This window comes from Neltuma alba, unplaced genomic scaffold (assembly GCF_004799145.2).
Source record: "Neltuma alba isolate B1F8T4 unplaced genomic scaffold, ASM479914v2 tig00010370_pilon, whole genome shotgun sequence".
NCBI lineage: Eukaryota > Viridiplantae > Streptophyta > Magnoliopsida > Fabales > Fabaceae > Neltuma > Neltuma alba.
In genome coordinates this window covers 175,501-197,803 of record NW_021635275.1, presented here as the reverse complement: position 1 = coordinate 197,803, position 22,303 = coordinate 175,501, and the positions used below count along the sequence as shown (strand labels likewise).

General features: G+C 32.8%; 1 protein-coding gene across 2 annotated transcripts; it reads left to right on the top strand.

Moving 5' to 3' along the window:
- Positions 1–10,411: 10,411 nt before the first annotated feature.
- LOC114756039 (calmodulin-binding transcription activator 2-like) lies at positions 10,412–21,166 on the top strand. Of its 2 annotated transcripts, XM_028944953.1 has the most exons (12): positions 10,412–10,514; positions 11,681–11,800; positions 12,513–12,628; positions 12,813–12,901; positions 13,235–13,277; positions 14,294–14,471; positions 15,036–15,355; positions 16,551–17,078; positions 17,628–18,319; positions 18,694–19,276; positions 20,098–20,418; positions 20,731–21,166. In XM_028944953.1, exons 1-12 carry the CDS (start codon positions 10,475–10,477, stop codon positions 20,842–20,844), a joined length of 3,144 nt encoding a protein of 1,047 aa, XP_028800786.1. In that variant the 5' UTR covers positions 10,412–10,474; the 3' UTR covers positions 20,845–21,166. The 2 variants fall into 2 exon arrangements, with proteins under 2 accessions (XP_028800786.1, XP_028800787.1); XM_028944954.1 differs by lacking the exons at positions 10,412–10,514; positions 11,681–11,800; positions 12,513–12,628; positions 12,813–12,901; positions 13,235–13,277 and adding an exon at positions 13,604–13,608 and having other exon boundaries at positions 14,362–14,471.
- The last annotated feature ends 1,137 nt before the right edge of the window (positions 21,167–22,303 follow it).

Here is a 22,303-nt window from a genome sequence, read left to right as displayed (position 1 = left end):
TTGGGTTATATTTTTATTTGAATTGATTTTTGTAGAAAAGTCAATTTAGTAAGTTAAAATTTGTTTAGATAATCAATTAAAAAAATGTGAAATATTAAATATATATGTATATTATAGTAATATGTAGATAATTTTAAGAGAAATATTAAAATTAAAAGTTATAAATATAAAAGGGAAAACCATTTCACAAAGTATCTAAATCTATATTCTTTCTCAATTTTCAATTTAGTATTGCCTGTTTTTCCTTTAATGAAATAATTTAATTTTGCTTGTTAGTACTGTTAACTTGTATACAAAAGGCACATTGTTAATGTGTATTACTGAGAAAAAATCTGAAAATACTAAAAAATTGGGGGAAAGTTCTCTTATTGAAAATATAATTGGTGAGAAGAATCTAAATCAAAATATAAACATATGTGTGTATAAAATTGCATAGTGTGGATACTCAATGTGTCTAAAAATTTATTAGTTACTTCTTACCAATTAAATTATTAACAAAAAATTTTCTCAATTTTCCCTCAATTTTATAAATATTATCTGAATAATAATGAATATTGAATGATAGATTTATTTTAAAAAAACGACTTCATTAATCTTGAAACCAACTCAAGGGATAAGTAAAAGCAGTCTCTCACTCACTCATGAGGACTCCATTCTTATGGTGCAGAAAGCAAAAGAAACAAAATACATAGCATGTAAAAAATTAGTCACTTTACCAATAGAGGGTTGGGTCTATTGAATACTAGTTCTTTATAACGTGGTGAACTAAAATTCGAATTCTCGCTGGGAGAGGTACTCACATTTAGTGTCCGACAGTGTTTCGAATATGATTGTCTCTAATAGAAAAATACATATACTTCAGCCAAAAAAAAAAATTAGTCACTTTAGAGCATAAAGCCCATTTACTTACATCGCCCATACAAACAAGAATTTTAAGTTTAAAGTTAATTTTTGCAGTCCGTTTGGGGCTCGCTAATGTAAATAGCAAACATACCCTTAGTGCAAAACGTCATTGGGTTTGCCTCTGCACAATATTTGTGTAAGTCAACAAAAAAATTACTTAAATTAACATTTGAAAAAGTCATTTGTATCCATGCTAATACATTTGGATAGACTTTTATTAAAAATATTTGACAAAAAAATTATTTGAGTGATAAGATTCAAATTCGAAAAAAGTCAAAAATTATCTTAGCTTTAAATTGTCTTTTTTCTTTTCAAATGAAAACTGAAATCCACTGAAACAGAGAGGACAGCAAAAAGAGAGAGCTATTTTTTTTTTTAAATATACAAGAGAAAGCCAATTTCTTTGACAGATTCCGTGTTGAAAAAAAGGAAAATCGCAACAACAAAAAAACCATAACAATTGCAAAATCATAAGTTGGGCTCGTTACAAAACTTTCATAGGTTTTGATGATAATTGGATTGTAAATTACAACAAATTTTTGATAAAATACCTGATTTGCAATCTCGTAATTTTATGGTTTTTTTTTTTTTCAATTTTCCCTTAAAAAAACTCAATTTCTGAACTTATCACTCCGCCCTAATCACAACTTTTTTTTCTTAATTATAGGTATATTCCTGTTGGATGAAATCTTACTTGTGTTACTGTTAATTGTTAAATACTAAAAGTTGACACTTCTTCTAATAAAAATTCAAATTTTAGTTCATCGGGTGACAAATTATGTTATGTTAAAATTGGTGCAGATTTTTTGAACCAGGCCTCTCTTTTTCTCTTCCCCTCCGTTGCTGTCTGCCGCCTTTTTTTATTTTTATTTTCTTTCTTTCTCAACTCTCCTCCAAGCCTTGCTACGTTGCATCTTCCTCCCTCTTTCTCCTTAACCTGAACACATCATCCATGACTGCGTCCCAAGGACAAAATGAAAAAACCCAAAAAAAAAGAAGAAGAAAAAGGTATACACACATGCAAATCTTTATTTCTGTTATCTTGATATAATTGATTTTATTGTTAACTCTTATCAGTTTTTCTCAATCATAAATATCCTATACTCATGGTTTTTTAATTATGACTAATGTAAATATGGATTATACAACATATAAGTTGCCAAAAAAAAATATCAAGTGTAAAAAATTACTACTTTCAGTCCTTGTTAATAATGTGCTATAAAATAAAAACCTCTTAACATATACAGTCATAATAGAAACTTTTTAGAAAAGAATAAATAAATACGTGTCGCAAAGTGAATTAGTATTTTATATTTATGATCAAATTAAATCTCGAACTAACTCTTATATTTAGAACGGAGGTAGTATTATGTTTATCTTAATCTAGACCATCCAAGTCTTGAATGATTCAAATTCAGTTTAACATTTTATAATTTTAAATAACCCATAGTAATTCATATTATGACTACACATGTTAAAGAGTTTCTATTGTAATACATATGATTAACAAATGTATTTTAAGACGAACAACATTTATTTATTACAAATAACTAACTCTAACAAAAAAATTTAACTAATTTTCTTAATATTTACAAATTGATTATTTAGTTTTTATATTCAAGACTAGAAGTAGTAATATTTTTTTACATTTGGTAATTCTTTGGTAATCCATATTTACATTAGTCATAATTAACAAATCATGAGTATAGGATATTTATGATTGAGAAAAACTGATAAAGAGTTAACAATAAAATCAATTATATCAAGATCATAGAAATAAAGATATGTCTGCATGTTTACCTTTTCGTTTTTTTCATTTTTTTTTCCCGGGTTTTGTTATATTGTCCTGGGAGCATAGATGAGGTGCTTAAGGACAAGGTGGGAGGAGGAGGCAATATGGTAAGGCTTGGCGGAAGCGGAATAAAAAAGAAAGCAGAGAAGCCCAGCCCAGATTTTTTATGGCCCTGCCTGTTTCCAGAATTTTCAATCGGACCCAGCCCAGCCAGTTTAGAAATGCTGATGGGCCCGAGTTAGAACAAAATATTTTGGGACAATATTTTAAATTTGAAACCAACAAAAACATTATTCAGAGAAAAAAGTATAAATAATTTTATTAGACCTAGTGCGCGTTTGGGTAAAACAAAATTATAGTTTAGAAAATAAATTCTTAAAAAAATTATTTTGAGAATAGATTTTGTAAAAAAATATTTAGATAAAGTGAGAGTATTTAGAAAACTATTGTCATAATCACTTTTTTCATATACTAATTAGTAAAAGAGATATAATTAATATGATAATTACATAAAACATATATTTTTATTTTTATTTTTATTTAAAATAATATATTTGTTGCTAACATAATAAATAGTATATATAAAATATAATTAATTAATAATTAATATGTGTATAATTTATTGCCCAAAACCGGGGTTTTCAGGCCAAATTATGGTTTAATAAAAATATACAATGTTTGAATCTTTTTAGACCAACCTATAGTTTGCGATCTAAAAATACTTTCGGCTAGTTTCCGATAAACACACCTCATCCCCAAACCTTCTTCATCTGATTATATGCAATAGTCATAATTACTTAATGTAAATTGTAAATTGTAACTTCATCCCAAAACCACCTTTATAAGATTAGTTACGGACATTAATGTTGCAGGTTGCTCTAATTGCATTGACCACTGCAAATTGTCAATGGCCTAAATAAGAGAAGTTACTAATGATCCTTAATATAAAAACTGCTTAATTAATTTAAGTAAATTAATAAAATTAATTAATTTAGCTATTTGTAATAAATAGAAGTTGATTTTTACAAAGTATCTCTTTTAATCATAACTATCCTTAAATGAAAACTTCCTAATATGCATATAATTAGTAGAGATACTTTAAATAATAAATTACAAATTTGAAAAAATAAAATAGATTGAGATCTTATATTTAGAATCAAATTTAATTCTTAACTAACTTTTATATAAAAAACCGATAAATTTAGAAAATAAAGTAGATTGAGATCTTATATTCTTAATATTCCTAACCTGGGATCCCGTAACAATTCTCCCATTAAACTTTGTTCTCCATCTCTAAATTATCTTTGTTTATAAAATTCGATCCAACGGCAACGGTCCTAAATTTTTGTTACAGCAAGATTACACACCTTCTTTCCATTTAAGCAAATGACTTTTTTTAGACACAAAAAAGAAGAGGAAGACTTTTTTTAATTTAAGCCAATGCAGAGTTAACAAGAGGCTTAAATAATATTATCATGCCAGCTTGTGAAAGCAACGTAGAAATCTCCTTTAAGTCTTAATTTCTTTTCTTAATTTATCCATTACGTCAAAAAGTAGACATTTTTATTCCTACGTTCCCAAATCAAGGAAACTTCACACCCAAAGCTTCAGATTTTTTTCTTTCAAAGAGTTCATACCCGACACGATTATAAATGTGTGGTTGAATTGATATATATTATTTTTTAAAAAAGAAATCTAGACAATGAATTCTATATTATGAAGTGAGTCAAACCATTTGTGATTTATGAATAGTATGATTAACACTGATGATTACATATATATTTTGACGTATTGATTATTACCTTGATCATGAAAAATTTGAATAAACCATATATAATGAAATTATTATATTTTTAAATTATAATTATTATAGTAAGATATTACACAAATTTTTTTAAAAATCATAAGTAATAAACACGACATTTTATACATTTTAAACCAGAAATTATCTTTAAATACAAACAAATAAATATTCCCTCATGTCTTCATTCCTTGTAATACATAAGAATTACATACAAATTATTTGGGGAAAAAAAACGTAAACTAGCTAATTTTTTTTTGGTTCCCCACCCGGTTCACCAGAGCTTTGCCCTGACTACGTCCGGATCCGACCCGCGTCGCGCACCTAGGTATGGTGGGTGAGTCTCCCAACGGGGATTTTCTGCATCCATGAGGAATCAAACTTGAGACCTCACTTAAGTGGAACCGAGCCGCTTACCACTCGGACCAACCCCGTTGGTAACTAGCTAATTAGATAATTAAAAACCTCAGCTATTTCGACTCTGCTTGTTAAGCGTATTTTTCATAATTTTATTCCAATGTTCTTTTTTGGTTAATGATGACGATAAAAATAGTCTTTTTCGTGATAATACCCGTTCTTTGAAAATTGATAATTTAGATTCACTACCTTATATACAAGTCAATTCTCAGTCATGCTTTTTTTTTTTTTTGAATTACTTTATCGCAATTCCCTTACAAAAATCTGACTTGTGATATGGAGGGTAAAAAGGAGACTTGTTTCAATTAGGTTTGCTCCACATGCATAAGTTGAAAATCAAACTCTTAATCACTTACTTAAGGGACAAACTTGTTAGGATTATGGTTTTTGATGATAACAAAGTTAGATAAAAGTAGTTCAGTGTGTTGATCATCATCTGATCGATCAAGTATTTATCGATAAGCTATCAGATATATTGTCAGTGCAAACCAGTAATATGACTGATATTTTGATCGATAAGTTGTTCGATAATCCGTTGATCGATAAAATGATCGATTATCGCTAACGTAGAAGTTATACAAGTTTATAGTTAATTATCGATCACTTGATCGATAATGTAAGATAATCGAACAAGTAACAGATAAAGAGAACCAAATCTAAAGTGCATTTATGGATCACATGATCGATAAATCAGTTATCGATGAAGACTTCAATAAATGGTAATACACTATACTTGCTCTGTACATTGATTTTGTCACCATTTATCGATCACATTATCGATAATTCATTTATCGATAATATGATCGAACATTGTTCGCTAACTCTCTGAATGCAGGTACTCATCGTAGCTACTAATCGATAACCTTATCGATCACCAAGTTATCGATCACATGATCGATAATCAGTGTTTTATCTGCTCATACTTAGTTCTTCTATAACCAAATTATTGATAACATTATCAATAATTGAACCTTTCTGCATAGTACTTTTTCATATAACATGATCGATAAACAGCTTCAGAACAAAATTTTTATTTCACAGTTTATCGATAACCTGATCAATCACTCACTGATCGATCACCTATTCGATAAATCCAATTAATCCTTGCTCTTCACAGAATGCTTTTCACATGGTATTTATCGATAACATTATCGATCATGAGTTTATCGATAATGTGATCGATCAACATGAACTGAAGTTTCATTTTTGTAACACTTGAATTATCAATAATCTGATCGATCAACAAGTATTTGATAAACTGTTCGATCATGTTACTTTTCCAGTTCTATTTCAATTAGCTATGATGGTTCTCAAATTCAACTCTCTATTTTCTTCCAAACTATTTTTAGCATGCATGATCATCTTGACCATTTTGCTAAGTGATTTATAATCAAAGTGACTCTGATCTTTCTCTGGTTCACATATCAGTATAAGTGTCTCTGCTGCATTTTATCGATCACTTGATCGATAAATCAATGATCCATCACTTGATCGATAATCTTATTTAACTAATTCAAAAAGCTTTCACTCTGATTATCGATAACCTGATCGATCAACACTTCGATCAAGAATGTCTAGATTGTTATTCTGCATATTTAACAGACTTTTTGATTCCACTTGAAAACAATGAATAATCATTTTATCATCTGTTCAGTTCTGCCTTAAGGTTTACATTGCAAAGATAAACTTATTGAAGTTAAAAGTGTTGTTGCAGATTACGAAGAGAAATCACAACGGCTCTTCAACGGTTGATTACGTAGTTTGTAACCTACTGTGTCAGAAGCCCAGAAGCATTAATGGCGGAACCGTTGTAACTGGGAAAACACGCAAACGGAGTCACAACGGCTAGAAGTTCTTCAATCTAACGATTACTTAACGACCTCAACTATAAAAGGTGCGAAAAAGCATTAATGAATAGAATTGAATACCAGAGCTACCATCTGTGATCATTTACTGTTGCATTCAATACTCTGTTCTTTCAATTTACTGAGCGTCGGTGTTTATCATCTATACACTCTGTAAGAGAGATTACTCACTCATCATTAATTACATTAGTGTGATACTCAAGAGTGTGGACTCTTGAGTGGGTTTGTAACCTTACGGGAAGTAAAGGGGAGTGATTGAGTGAATCAATTACTGTACTGAGGCGCCAAGAGCCCAATCAATCTTGGAAGATAGTGAAATACTCAGAGGTGTTCTGAGGACTGAACGTAGGTCAAGTGGTTAAGACCGAACCCGTATAAATCTTGTGTTTGTCTCGCTACAGTGAAATCTTCCTAAACTTACACTCTCTGTTTTCAATAGTATTTATTTTTAATTCCGCAATTTTTTTAACTCACCCAATTCACCCTCCTTTTGGGTGAGATTGCTACTAACAAAACTCACTTTATACCGACCTGAATTTGTAGATTTCTTTTCATAATTGACGCATATATTATATTTTTCGTAAAAGTTTCGAATCTTCCACTTAAGAGAGCGTTAAAGGAATCGTTTGGTTTTTTACTGCGGGGGGGAAAAAGAAGTACCTGGTTCGGTTAGAGTAAAAAAGAAAGTGTATAGTATCATCTGAGTAATAAAGTTTTGGCCAATATGTGAATATTTAGTTTTTTTTTAAGTGGTAAGTGGATATTTAGTTTTATGTGGTTACCATCACCTCCAATCAAATAATAACTGGACATGTTCTTTATTCTCAAAAAATACTCTCTTCGTCTGTTTTTATAAACAATACAGATTTTAGATAAAAAAGTTAGTTAAAAATAATAAATAAATAAAAATTAGCTTTCTTTAAAATATCTTTAGTTATGAGGAGAGAGTACAAGAAAAAGAATAAAAAAAATACTCCTCCGATCCTAAATATAAGACTCATTTTGTAATGTGTTTTATATTTAGGATCAGAAGGAGTATTATAATAAACAGAATTGTGAAAAAGAGAGAATGTGTGATTGAGAGAGATGATGGTCAAAGAAATGAGATAATAAATATACTAAATATTAAAATAAGTAATTAATAGAGGTAAAATAAGAAATTTGTTATAGAAATTTAAACAAGTTGTAAATATTGTTTATATTTAAGGACAAGAGCAGAAATTGTTGTTTTAAAAAGGGATGGAGGGGGTATCAATCTACTCATTAATAACCCTCCATTTGTTAACTAAATTAATATTGCAAACTCACTCACGAAATGCTTAAAGCAACAACATATGCCAGTTGATAGGTTGCCTGGAAAATATCTTTACGTCAAAGGAAGCTGTAGCTCAATGGAATTGGTCTTCACGAGGGCTTTACATAAGTTTGACGTATTCTAGAAACCCATTTTTTTTTTCAATTTTTATTTTAAAATGTCGTCTTTTTGGTTTTCTAAATGTTGCTGAATCATTTATCACTTCACCTAATTATGTTGATGTACTACATGCTGAATATAAAAACTACTTGATTAACTTGAGTAGTTTAAAAAAATTATTTAAATTAGTTATTTATAATAAATATGTGTTATTTTTCCCTAAAAAATTTTTGCTAATTAAATATATTAGCTATAATTATCATTACTACAAGACTACATTTGGAAAATGTGTGAATATGAGAGATAAAGTAGATTGGGGTCTTATATTTAGAACTAAAATAAAAATTAAACTAGTTGTTATATTAAATATGCGAGTTAGTATAAGAGTTGCATACCAATTTATAGATATTAAGAAAATTAATTAAACTAATTGTTTCTAAAAGAATATGTATTGTTTTTCTTAAACTATTTTTTTTTGTCATTTGCACTAGAAACAAGCTTTTTGATAAAAACTTGGGTTAAGATATGTTCAATACTCTTAAATATTTTACGGAGTGTATCTCGTATCCTAAATTATTTCATGATTTATCCTGAAATATTTTTTTAAATACAACCACCATACAAGTATTTTATGGTACAATTTTCTTCTTAAAGAATTACCTTTTCAACAAAAATTATGCCGTTAAAGTATTTTTTTAAGGATTAATTTTAACCTTACTGTTATTTCCTAAAAAGTCCATTAAATAAATATGCATCAAGCATCCTAATTAAACTCATCTATCAACTTTTATATTTAAGATTAGGGAGAGCATATTTTATAACTGTTAAATTTTCATTGCTTTTTTTTAGCTTATTTACTTTGGTCATCCAAATGGATAATGGAAGAAGAATCCGTCAACTTCCTTGAGTTTGGCTTTTAAGAAAGAGGAAAAAGATGTTACGTTTTATCAAAAACAAAAAAAAAAAAAGCAAAAAAGGATACCCTTCATATAAATTCATGAACATCAACATTTCTTTGAGCAGTAATAATCTAATTAAAAATTTTATTCAATTTGGGATTTTCTAATTAATTAGAGTATACTGCATAATTATTTAAGCAATTATTTCCCTTTTAGTTACATTTACGACCTAATAATTATATTTAACTGCTTCTATTTTATTACTAGCCTCAATTTAATGCATGATAATTTTTTTTGTTATTCGTTATTTGCATATATTAGGATATATGGTGATATTTTTGACCAGGAATATATGATGATATGGACAGAATAGGATTTAAAGGTATAATATATTATTTAGAATTAGAATTGGAATGTTCAAAAAAGTTATGAAATCTAGATCTAGATTCGTTTAAAATCATAATATACAAATTCAAATAAGTTAATTTTTATAATTAATCACGAAGACATAAACAATTTTATTTATTTTGTTTGTTATTGGCGCAGGCAGAATAAAACAGCTAAGTGCCTTTGTCTCTTTCATTTATTTATCGTATTTTGCTGCGATACTTGGAATTGTCGAACTTGGGCAGGTTGGCTACCATTTGACTGCTTCCTTATCTTTGACCCAATTAATTAATTAATAAGAAAACTTGAGATTTTTATTTATTTTTTATTTCACATATTAAATTATTAATTATTATTCCTCCCTTTTTTTTCATTAAAAAATCTGGCTATTTTTTTTAGTTTTATTCTCAATTGGTACTCATTTTTTAAATTTTATTTTAAAGTGGGCTAAATAAAAGAAAAATCTCCTATAACAAAATTTATTATCCGAAGTATTTAGGTACCTGAGTTCTCAGGTGGTTGCAATTTTAATAAATTTCATATATGTTTGGATAATAAATTTGCAATTGGGATTTTTCAACAATTTTCTCCCTTTTTGCCTAAAAGTAATTTTAAGATTTAGAATTCATGTCAATAAAATAGTGTTTTTTACTGTAATTTTTATTTTTTGAATATTTTAAGAGATCTGATGGGTTGATGAGCTCAGGATCCGTAGACAGGGACGATTCACGGAACCGATAAACAACAAATGTCCAGAATTCACTGGTCTTGAACACTATTTTTTTTTCCCTTTTTCTAATAAAATAAAATTAAATGAAATTTGCCCTCGACGTGTATTTGTTCCATTTCCGAAGGTTTCAGGTTCCGATTTTTCACTTTCGCACGTCACTTGAGATTTGAGAAGCTGACTGGAAAAAGAGAGGAAAAGAAAAACGGAACGGAATCCATTATATTCATCTCCTTCTCCGCGTTGATCTGTGAATCAGTCTTTTGGCCATGGCGGAGCGTGATTCTTACGGGCTGGGTCCTCGATTAGGTCAGTTTATTTTATTTTATTTTGTTTCTTTAAAATCATTTTAATAATCTTTACCCAATTTTCCCTTGGATTCCCCATTTTTGTTTTTGGGATTTTTCATTGCGGGGCTTTCCTTTGTTTCAACTTTCGATCCTAGAATTATGTTTACTTGACGAATCGATAGAGGAGTGATTACAAACGGTGCTCATTCGCGGTTGGAGCTCTAGTGTGGTCCGTTCGAGGTTGGGAAAGCCATAGGCAGTTTTGCTTTCTGGTCAAACCCTATTAGTTCAATTTATATATTAGACTCTGGAGGTGGAGAAGCGTCCTTAAATTCATTTAGACAGCATTATGGATTAGTTCAAATGAAGAAAATAGATCAATGCGCTGAAGAAAGTTGAATGTCGTTTTTTTTTTTTTGGGGGGGGGGGGGAATTCTGGCTGATGCTAATTTGCATCAGATTCAAGCGTGCCTACGGAATGTATGGCCTATAAGGAGTCCATTTACTTTAAGCGAGCTTCCTGAATTAAGCAGCTGGTAACAAATTTTTTGAAAGCTCTGGGGCCAATGTATCTTGCCCTGTATTATTTACTGCTCTACCCATAACGTCATGGGGGAAAGTATTCCTTAAGCTTGGCAGACACTAGTGGTGATGGAAGAATAGATTGACCCATAAAGATCAAAACTCTTGAGAGGCATACTTTGTAATCTGGCGACAAAGTAATTCCTCAATGTCAGTTCCTTTACGACGAGAGAAACTGAATCAAGGGCAAAGACAAAGTATGCAAAATTCCTTTTGTAGTGATTCTTACTAGGCATTCTTCAATAACTTCATTGGCTTGTAGGAAAGATTGATCGGAATTACATTTGCGAAAATTATAACCAAGGCCTGGCCTGATGGCTGAAACTATGAACCTACGAAGCAAAGTTATTAACATGCAATGATAGTTTTCACGATGATACATTGAGGTCAAATAAGATGATTTGGCCTACCATATGTAGCTCTTTAGTTTTTTTTTTTTTTTTTAAATTTGAGCATGAATTTAATGAATAATTGGTTTTTATATTTCTGATTAAAATTTTCGTTCTCCCAGCTTTCCTCATTATGTTTTACTTGTTTCTGTTCAAATCTGAAAGCTCGCTGGTATTACCAATACATGGCTAAATCTAAGTTTTCACTATGCAGATATTCAGCAATTACAATTTGAAGCCCAGCATCGTTGGTTGCGGCCTGCTGAAATTTGTGAAATTCTTCGTAATTATCGGATGTTTCATATCACATCAGAACCTCCAAACATGCCACCAAGTATGGTTTCTGCATCTGTTACTGATTAATTGATTGTTACATATAAAGTAAGCAATTCGTGTTTAGATGAGTTAAATTGTTTGTGACTGGATATCAAATCTAACTGATTTTGAAGATTCTCAATGAATTAAAGGGTAGTGGTAGCCCTATAGGTGCCGTCATTAGAGCTTGGCCACCACTTTCTTGCCCTCCTTATATATGACCAAGCAAATGATAATTGTTTTTGATGCTATGTAGTATTTCAAAATTTGCTATTTATGTTAAATTGAAGGTTTCTCGGTTCCCACTCCTGTAAACTTGAGATATTTAATTTCAATGATTAGAAGCAATGCAGGGGGAAATTAACAAAAAATTAATTTGGATGCTAAAGTATGCAGCTTAGCAATATGTCAAGTTGAGTAGTTCATATGATGTTATTAGTGGTTTCTGGTTCTTCTTCTGGCTGAAATCCTTCTTCTTGTTTGTAGTCAACCTGCTTACGTCTTTTTTAATTTTGGATAAACAAGGGACTTTAAGAGAGAACAATGGAATGACAGTGGACAAGTGATCCTCCCCAGTTGTAGGGAAAAGAAATGGAATAAGAAATAGCCAAGACTCTTTAACTCAAATGAGCTTTATAATCTCTTTGTAGATTCACAAGGGACATCTTATAACTCACTATTTATCATGCCCTAAAAGAGTTTGCTGCTTGACATATAATTCACTATTGCAGGTGGTTCGCTTTTTCTTTTTGATAGGAAGGTATTGAGGTATTTTAGAAAGGATGGACATAATTGGAGAAAGAAAAAGGATGGAAAGACTGTGAAGGAAGCTCATGAAAAGTTGAAGGTAAGCTTTTGATTTACCTATAACCTGGTCTGTGGTTAATCTAGTCCAGACAAGAATTTATCTTCTAGGCAGCCCTAAGGTAACTCAAATTGTTCTTCAGTCATTATAATCTTGTTAGAGAATAAGTCCTCATAACCTAATACAATGTTATACTAAAGTTTAACTTCCTTCAAGCAAATATTAGGTGGGAAGTGTTGATGTATTACATTGCTACTATGCTCATGGAGAAGAAAATGAAAATTTCCAGAGGCGAAGCTATTGGCTGCTTGAACAGTGAGTATGAACTAATTTTTGGCCAATTTTTTTAGTTGTTTCTCTAATTTACAGTTCATGGCGGACGGCTTGTCTATTTTGACTTGGTAGTTTCTCTTAGACCCCGATTAGTAGGTGGTGCAATAGTGCAGTTGTAGAGTTGTGGTTTTATGTTGTCTTGGTTCACCATGTAGATAACTGTGAACATGCTATTGGAGTTTCAAATATGAGCAAATTTTGAAGTTTTCAGCATAAATTTAGGGACAGGTCATAGTAAATTGAATATGCATCCTGTGGATGCGATCTGAATATACTGATCAAAATATGGTTTTATAATCGATTTGTTTACTGCAGGGATATGATGCACATTGTTTTCGTACACTACTTGGAAGTTAAGGTATTTATTTCTTTTAATTTTCTTTATTTTTACTGTTGTTCTTGTTTATTATTGCCTGTGGTACAGTTTTTTTTTTAAAATCTATTATTTCAATATAAATTTCACCCTGGGATATGTTATTGTTAATAATGGGTTGCAGGAGTTTTTCTTGGACAGTTGAAAGACCCAAGCAACCAATGTTTTTCTAAGGTTTAAAAACTGTAACTTAAATGTTTAATGCTGATCCTTTGCCAAGTGATTCATGAGTATTGTAACTTTGTTCGGTCACGTTCATAGTCAAGTGGCTGAAGTTCCAACCAGTGTTGGAGATCATGTGAATATTGATGAAATCGTGGAACCTGTGTTCCTTTGGATTATGTCACTGTGCTTTTACTATTAGTAGTAGCGTGTTATGGAAGGATTTATTTACTTTGTTAGTACCTGTAGTTTCTCCTTAGTTTCAAATTGGCCTCTGCATTTTAAAAGTTTTTAATACGTTCTTATAATTTTCAAATTTTGTGATCGAGTTCTTGTGTGTTGTGTGAATCCACCATAGAGCCATTAACAGGTTGGTTTATTTAAATCTTTGCCTATTTGGCAGCATCTACTGCTTTTGACCTCAACGACACTGTCTAAAGCATCTAGTGATTTATTTGACATAACAGTCCAATCTAGCATCTACTGCTTTTGACCTCAACGACACTGTCTAAAGCATCTAGTGCTTTATTTGACATAACAGTCCAATCCATACTGTTTGTTTGGTTCATGGAGAGGGGAGTGGGAAGGATTTTATTGTTCTCTTGTATTTTTTGCCCAGCGGGAAGGGATTTTAATACTGTTTTCTTTAGCTGATAAAGCTGTGTAGCCCTTTTTAGTCCTTTTTCTATCACTATATTGTACGTTGGTCAAGAATCTCTAAGTGGAAATCAATCAGAAAGCGTGTAAAATTGGCTAAAGTGGAAATTAGGATTGTGTTCTTGACTGATTTGTACGTTTGATAAAGTGTTAGCAGATAAATTTGGGTTCCATTCTCTCAGGGTCATAAGACAAGTGTTGGAGGAAAACCAGATATTGATGAGGTTTCATCAGATTCCCAAAGAGGCAGCTCTGCATCATCTGGTTTTTCGAGAACTTATAATAACGTGCCGTCAAGAAGTACAGATTCCATGAGCCCAACTAGCACTTTGACATCCTTATGTGAAGATGCTGACTCTGGTAGCACTTCTTTTTTAACTTTACTTTTAAGGCTATCTTTTGCTTATTCTTTATGACCTGATTTATGATGCACCAACATAGATGCAAGACACGCTCAAATAAAAATTGAAAAGACAGAGGACCTTAGAGAAAGTGATTTGGAAATAGTAAAATTGTGTAAAATATTACCAATCAAAATTAGGCACATGTTATGTCAGAGCTTCATAAGACATGACAGAATACATAGCGTTTATATATGTCAATCGTATTGTTAAGTTATGGGGAAGCTCAATTCACTTGTAACCCCTGAATGGTTGGCTTTGAGTTTCTGTTAGAGGATATTTACCAAGCAAGTTCTGGGTTGCGCTCATTTCATGTTTAACCAAGTATGACAAATAATCCTTCAATGGACAAGATTGGTGCTGGTACAAATAGTTCATATCTCCCGCATCCCTTTTCAGGTTACCATGCAGTTTTATGTGTTTGCCTCCCTTAAATTGATTATTGATGACTCGTGTTATTTAATCACTCATGTGTGAGCCTATTTGAGATTTAACATCTGAAAACATTTGAGAATCTTTCCAGGTGATCGTGCACAGACATTGATTTCTGGAGCAGACTATCTTTTACAAGTTCAGCAAGATAGACCTGGAGGCAGTGATGCTAGTACTTCTTTCATTGATGGCCGAAAAACCAATGGAATGGCCTTGCGGGGCGATGGCTCTGAACAACTTACAAATGGATTATCTACTGATCCGTCCCTTGTGTCATTTACTTCCATCCCATCCAATTCAATAGGAAACATTCTTGAACAAGAAAATACTGTTCCGGGTGACCTTTTAGGCATAAAAAATGTCCTCATCGGGTCAGCTGGGAGTTCTCAGACCCTCCAATCAGATTGGCAGGTACTATCTGCTTGCTTATACCATATCTGCCAATAGCATCTTCTTGGAAGTCTTTATTGTTTAGGATTGAGAACTCATCCTGTAAAATTTGGTAGATCAGATATACTGGTAATGTGTGCATCTTAGCGCATAAAACAATAGTTAAAATTAGATAGGCCTTTCCTTTTTGTCAATAGGCTACTCTGGAGCCATGATATAGGCTTTGCCACGATTTCCAGGTTGATTTCTTTTGTCAGAAGTTTACTAGATTTGCTAGGGTTGATGTCACAATTACAACAGTCTGTTCAATTAAACTAAAAAATTTGGACAGTTCCGTGGTTGCTAGTTTACATATTGATATATGAGAATTTTTAAGAAAGCCTTTCATTTGCTTCTCTTGAATGGAAGTTTTCTTTTCCCAGAATGTATTTTAATTTTAGGCCTAATTCTTCTTTTGATGATCGATTCAACCTCTGATCAAAAAGATATACTTTGGTTATATTTTATCTCTTCAACAAGTTTAGTAAAGAGCATAAGGACCCGATTGTTCTGATGGACAGAGAAGAATCTATAATTAGCTTTTCAGGAAATTGCCAAACGAACAATTTCAACAAAATCTTTCAATTTCTTATTTTCGATTTGGGCCAAGGGTTGAAGATTTACCCCATGGGTGATAGATGAGAAGCATGCCTTCATTAAGTCAGAATTGAGCCATCTTATATGGTGGGAAGGTATCTAATTTTCACAATTACGTGGTTGGCATCTGGTTATTATGTAGTTTCATTCGTCCTTGAAGGTCAACATATAATTGTTGAATGGCATGGTGCTTGGGAGGGTTCTGGCTTGGATGGCACTGTTTGTTTTTGTTTTGTTTTTTCTTGGAAGAGTGTAGGGATATCTAGAGTAAGGTGACATAGAGTAAGAAGGGAATCATGAGAGTTGGTGCTTGGTATTTTAAAATGTCTGAAATTTATAACACAGCGTATGTTCTCTCTAGAATATAAAATTCTCCCAGGGATTTTGTTAAGGTTGCAGAGTTGTGATTTTTTTCATATAATGAGCTGATTTCCGGATCAGCTAGTAATTGCTTAGTTGTTAAGAATCTTGGTGAGTAGCAGCTATTTATTTGCTTGGTCGTCCATTATCTTTTAAGTGCAATATCTGCAAGCTTCATACTTTAGTGTTATTCATTTTGCTATTTGAACTGTTGATCCAGATCCCTTTTGAAAGTAATCCAGGGCAGATGTCGAAAGAGCTTACAACCCAATCGCTGGGTTTGGAGTTTGGCTCTGACTTTAGCAATGGTTTGCTGCAACATGAAACACATGACCATGTTGCTTCTGGCTCTCTAAATTTTAACTGTCAGCAAAAAGAGGAGCCTGTGCCGGAAAACTTTCCAGAACAGCATACTGATACTCAATCTCAAATTTTGCTGAAATACAATTTTGGGAATGAAGGTCCCACAGAAGAAAGTATTAATTATGCCTTGACTGTGACGCGGCGGTCCTTATTAGATGGGGAGGAAAGCCTAAAGAAAGTTGACAGCTTCTCTCGATGGATTACTAAAGAACTTGAAGAGGTGGATGATCTCCATATGCAGTCATCACCTGGCATTTCTTGGAGCGCTGATGAATGTGGGCATGTGATAGATGATTCCTCATTGAGCCCCTCCCTCTCTCAGGACCAGCTGTTTAGCATAAATGATTTTTCACCTAACTGGGCTTATGCTGAATCGGAAACAGAGGTACTGCTCAAATTTTTTATATATCCAGAAAAGATTAGTAATGAAAGGATATATAAATATATATATATATATATGAATTCCAGATTTTATTTCAAGCAAATAACTTTAGCTTTTTCCCCTCCTTTTTTTGGCCATCCTTGGCCCATTATATACTATTTCTCGTTTCCTGTCTTTTCTCCTCCTGTATTCTTGGCGTTGAAATTGAATTTGATACATTTATTTCATGGAGGATGAGATGCATTGAGTCTTTTGCTTCAGATATTAGCTGCTGTTGTCCTGGTCATATTCATTTAATGTATGTGCTAGTCTTCTTATTTTCTTCTCTTTTTATTTTTTTTGGTCGTTTAATATGTGCTCTTTTAAAGTATTACTGGATGATCTTTTACCTTTTTTCTTGCTCCTATTTCATCGCTTTTTGTATCTTATTTGTGGAAATTTTTCTGTATATTTCACTATAGATTCAACTTTTTCTCTTTGGATCTTTGGTGCAACATCATAAAAACGCTGCTGTAATTTGACAGACAACTTACACTATCTATGATCACGCAGGTTTTGATCATTGGAACATTTTTGAAGAGTCAAACAGAGGTAGCGAACTGTAACTGGTCGTGCATGTTTGGGGAAGTTGAGGTTCCTGCCGAGGTTCTTGCCAGTGGAATTTTGTGCTGTCAAGCTCCATCTCTCAAGGTTGGACGGGTTCCCTTCTATGTAACATGCTCCAATAGGTTGGCTTGCAGTGAAGTGCGGGAATTTGATTACACAGAGAGCTTGGCTGAAAATGTTGATGTTTCAGATTTCTACGACAGTTCAACTGAGATACGGTTTCATCTGAGACTAGAGAAGCTGCTTTCTTCAAAATCAGCGCTCCCTTCAAATTACAACTTTGACAATGATATGGTGAAAAGAAACTCTATATTTAAGCTCATTGCGTTAAAGGAGGAAGAGGCTTCCTCAGACAGGGAAGAGCTGATGTCAGAGAAGAATGCGTCCCAGCAAAAGGTGAAGGAGTTAATATTTTACGGGCAACTTAAAGAGAAGCTGTACTCTTGGCTGCTTCGCAAAGTAATTGAAGATGGTAAAGGGCCAAATGTTTTGGATGAAGAGGGGCAAGGTGTGCTTCATTTAGCAGCTGCTCTTCGGCATGACTGGGCAATAATGCCAATCGTTACGGCAGGATTGAATATCAATTTCCGGGACGTGAATGGATGGACAGCTCTGCACTGGGCTGCATCGTATGGCAGGTTGGTAGTATGGATTTTGTTGCAAATAGTTCGTTTCCTAACAGGAATCGAGCTAAGAACTCTGGTTTTTGCTTGCAAGTGAGACACATTTTTGCCCATCTAAGATTTTACTCTATTTTCATCAAATTGAAAATTTTCTAGTGCAGGCTTTACATTGTTCTCCTTTGAAAATAAACTCGCTTGCTGAAAGTCATCCGAAAAAGTGATTGCTTTCTTCAGTTTAAAGCTGACGATGTTGGACATATAGGACATTCTTCATTTAGCATTAATTGAAAATAATTTTTCTTCTTTATACTAGAATCTTTCTCGAAGATGTTGTGCTCAACATGAAGAAAATTGGCTCCGTATTTAATATTTTACCCTCAAATGTTCAGGGAACGGACAGTTGCTGTACTTGTCTCCCTGGGTGCAGATGCTGGAGCATTGACAGATCCATCCCCAACGTTTCCCTCTGGAAGAACAGCAGCAGATCTTGCTTCTAGCAATGGGCACAAAGGAATCTCTGGTTTCCTTGCAGAGTCTTCATTAACCAGCCACCTTTCAACCCTCACAATGAATGATCAGAAGGGAGATGTTGGGCAAAGAGCTTCAGAAGTAGAAGAAGTACAGACAATTTCAAAACGAACAGCAACACCGGGGTTTAACGGTGATATGCCAGATACCCTCTCCCTTAAGGATTCCCTTACTGCTGTTCGTAATGCTACGCAAGCGGCTGATCGTATATACCAAGTATTCAGAATGCAGTCATTTCAGAGGAAGCAGTTAACCCAGTTTGAAGATGATGAGTTTGGACTGTCAGATCAGCAGGCTCTTTCCCTTATAGCTTCTAAGGCATGCAAGGCTGGATTTGGAGATGATTTAGCCCATACTGCTGCTGTGCAGATACAAAAGAAGTTTCGTGGTTGGAAGAAAAGAAAGGAATTTCTAGTAATTCGTCAAAGAATTGTTAAAATTCAGGTCAGTTGTTCTATTCTTCCCCCCCCCCCCCCAACAAGTTTTATACGTCAGTCTAAATATGATTGAATTTCTCTCATTAAATTTTTCACAGTTGTTTGACTCACCATTTAAATTGATTCTTTTTCCTGTCTGGGAATTATGGTCACAAAGCTGATGCTATTGTTGAGTTAAATAATTTCGGTTGTGTAAAAATTGAGAACTAAGGGTGCGAAACAATTATGCATTTTAGGGGTAACTTCCGCACCTTTCTTTCCCCTTCTCACAACTTTGTATTTGGGGTCATGTGTGGTTATCATTATTGAGGATTCTCTCCACAGTGTAGAATGTTAATTGGGCTGAAGTATTTTCTGTACCTGCTGTCTAAAGTACTTACGGTTTGGTTGCTGCTGCAGTGGCACTCATTTTTGATGAGATGAAATTTCGTTTTAGAGAAGGATGGAGAAGTGAAAAAAGTAGGGAGGATGATGAGATATACTCCTATCCCTTTGTTTATTCTGATGCCCATAATCCCACCTCCCCCGCACCCCCCCGCCCAAAAAAAAAGAAGAAAAGAGGCTATCCAGTGCGCTTATAAGTTAGCTAGTTATATTTTCCATGCGTTTTATATAGTCCTGATCCACATTGTTCATGGTTTGTGAATAGTTCAGCTTATTATGGATATTTTTTGGGTCAGCTTATTATGGATTTATCTTATCTTTATTTATTGATTTTCAAAAATCAACTTAGGAAATGTTGTTTGGATTCCTGGGAGTTATTTTTTCTGTTGTTGGCCCTTGTACAATCGGTACATTCGTCTGATTCTTGAATTTCATGGTGTCAAGGCCCATGTAAGAGGCCACCAGGTAAGGAAGCAGAATAAATCAGTCCTCTGGTCTGTGGGAATTTTGGAGAAGGTAATATTGCGGTGGAGACGCAAGGGCAGTGGTCTACGTGGCTTTCGACCTGATGCCAATAAAATCCCCAACCAAGAAAATGATACTGTGAAAGAGGATGATTACGATGTTCTCAAGGAAGGAAGGAAACAAAGTGAAGAAAGGTTCCAAAAGGCACTTACGAGGGTGAAGTCTATGGTTCAGTATCCAGAGGCACGGGCTCAGTACCGGCGTTTGCTAAATGTTGTCGAGGACTTCCGGCGAACCAAGGTATTCTTTTTAACATTTAGCATTTATATGAAGCCTAAAATCATAATTTTTGGCAAAATTGTTTTTGCTAATTTGATATCTGAGAGGCATCCATGCAGGCATTCCTTTGTTTCATGGGATTGAATTGTAATCTTGGCTTCCTTTGGTGCTTCCGCTCATGACTTTTTTAAAATTTTCCAAGGGAGCTACTTTATCTGATATGCAAATAGATTGGGCAACTGGGTTACTAAATAGGCTTTATAGGGTCTTTTGCTTTGAGACTTTCGACTATTATTTTAACAAAAATCTCCTGCTATTATTAAATTCTGACAGGCATGCGATATGGACGTGATCAATTCAGAAGAGACGGTCGATGGTGTAGAGGACCTTATTGATATTAACATGCTCTTGGATGATGAAAATTTCATACCTATAGCATTTGATTGATTCTTTCTGGTCACTACTCTGATCCTCTCCACTGTATATAGGTGGCCAGAATTGCCTTTATTTGGCATTGAGGAAGTCCTAGCAGTTGCTGTATATATATTATATATACACAAACATATATATGATCAAAATTACGTTGTTCAAAGGCTGGCTATGATTAGACTATCACATATATGGTTCAGTTTTTAGAAGTCCAGGTATTGTCCACTATTGAGATGTACTATGATCTCATGGATCCTGGTTTCATATGATAGGACTATTTCTATTTAAAAACTGGTTAAGGGATAACAACATAATACAGTATATAATTGCATTTTGTTAAGAAATGGACTTTGTTTAAGCGTGTATTTTATTTTTAGAGCTAACAGCGGTACGTTGATGAGCTTTTCTTTTCTACTCTCTCTTTTTTTTTGGGTGGAGGATTCAGGCTTAGGTGCAATAAATTCCCTCGAGTATTATTGGGTTGTTTTCGAGTTGTCTCTCAATATTTGACGTTATGACTGGGGAATGTGACATGGCTTGTATTTTAACCATTTCCTTCATTTCTGGGGAATTCACACAATGGAAAAAAATATTGAAAGTGAATAACTGGTATTCTGTTTTTGCTTTCCGACACTTTCGCCCAGAATTGACTATGATCAAAATCTTCCTTCAATCAACTATATTTTTAAAAACGTGTAATATTTAATTTATTTTAAAATGAGTCGGGTATGACATTATGAAATTTGAATATATTTAATGAATTATATTTGAATAATATTTTAATTGGGATTCGAGTATATTGAATTAAATAGGGAGTATTGTTATTAAATCAGATTTTAATTGGAGGTTCAAATGAATAAATTAATAATTAATTTTATTTATTAATTTTAAATTTGAATAGTATCTTAATTGGAATTTGAATATATTGAATTAAATAGAAAGCATTATTATTAATTATTAAATAGTATGTCAATTGAAAGTTTAAATAGAGAAATAAATAATTAATTTTGAATTTATACATGTTTATCCCAAGTTTCATACCTCTAATTCAAATCCCATTTGAATGAATAAAAAAAAAAAATCATATTCTTATAAGAAATGATATTGAGCTACTTTAGATAATATAATTTATTAGAATTTAAAATCTAATCAAATATTTTAGTCCATACATCGCACGGAGAGAAATTTCTAATTGAACTTAGAATATGTACTACTTTTGATTTTAATTATAAGATCTCATTGTAATTTACAAATGAGATCTTATAATTAAAACTGGAGTTGGTATATACTAACTAGAACTTCAACCTCATGCATGTCCAGAGCGTTACGCAAAGAAAGATACATGATGTGCTGTTCTCTTTTGTGTTGATTTTAGTAGTTTTCATATATGCAGTCCTTAATATTATAAGAGGTATTTTAAAATTTTCCGTCCACAATGCGAGTAGTCTCCAATGATTGGGTAGTTTAATCTTCAATC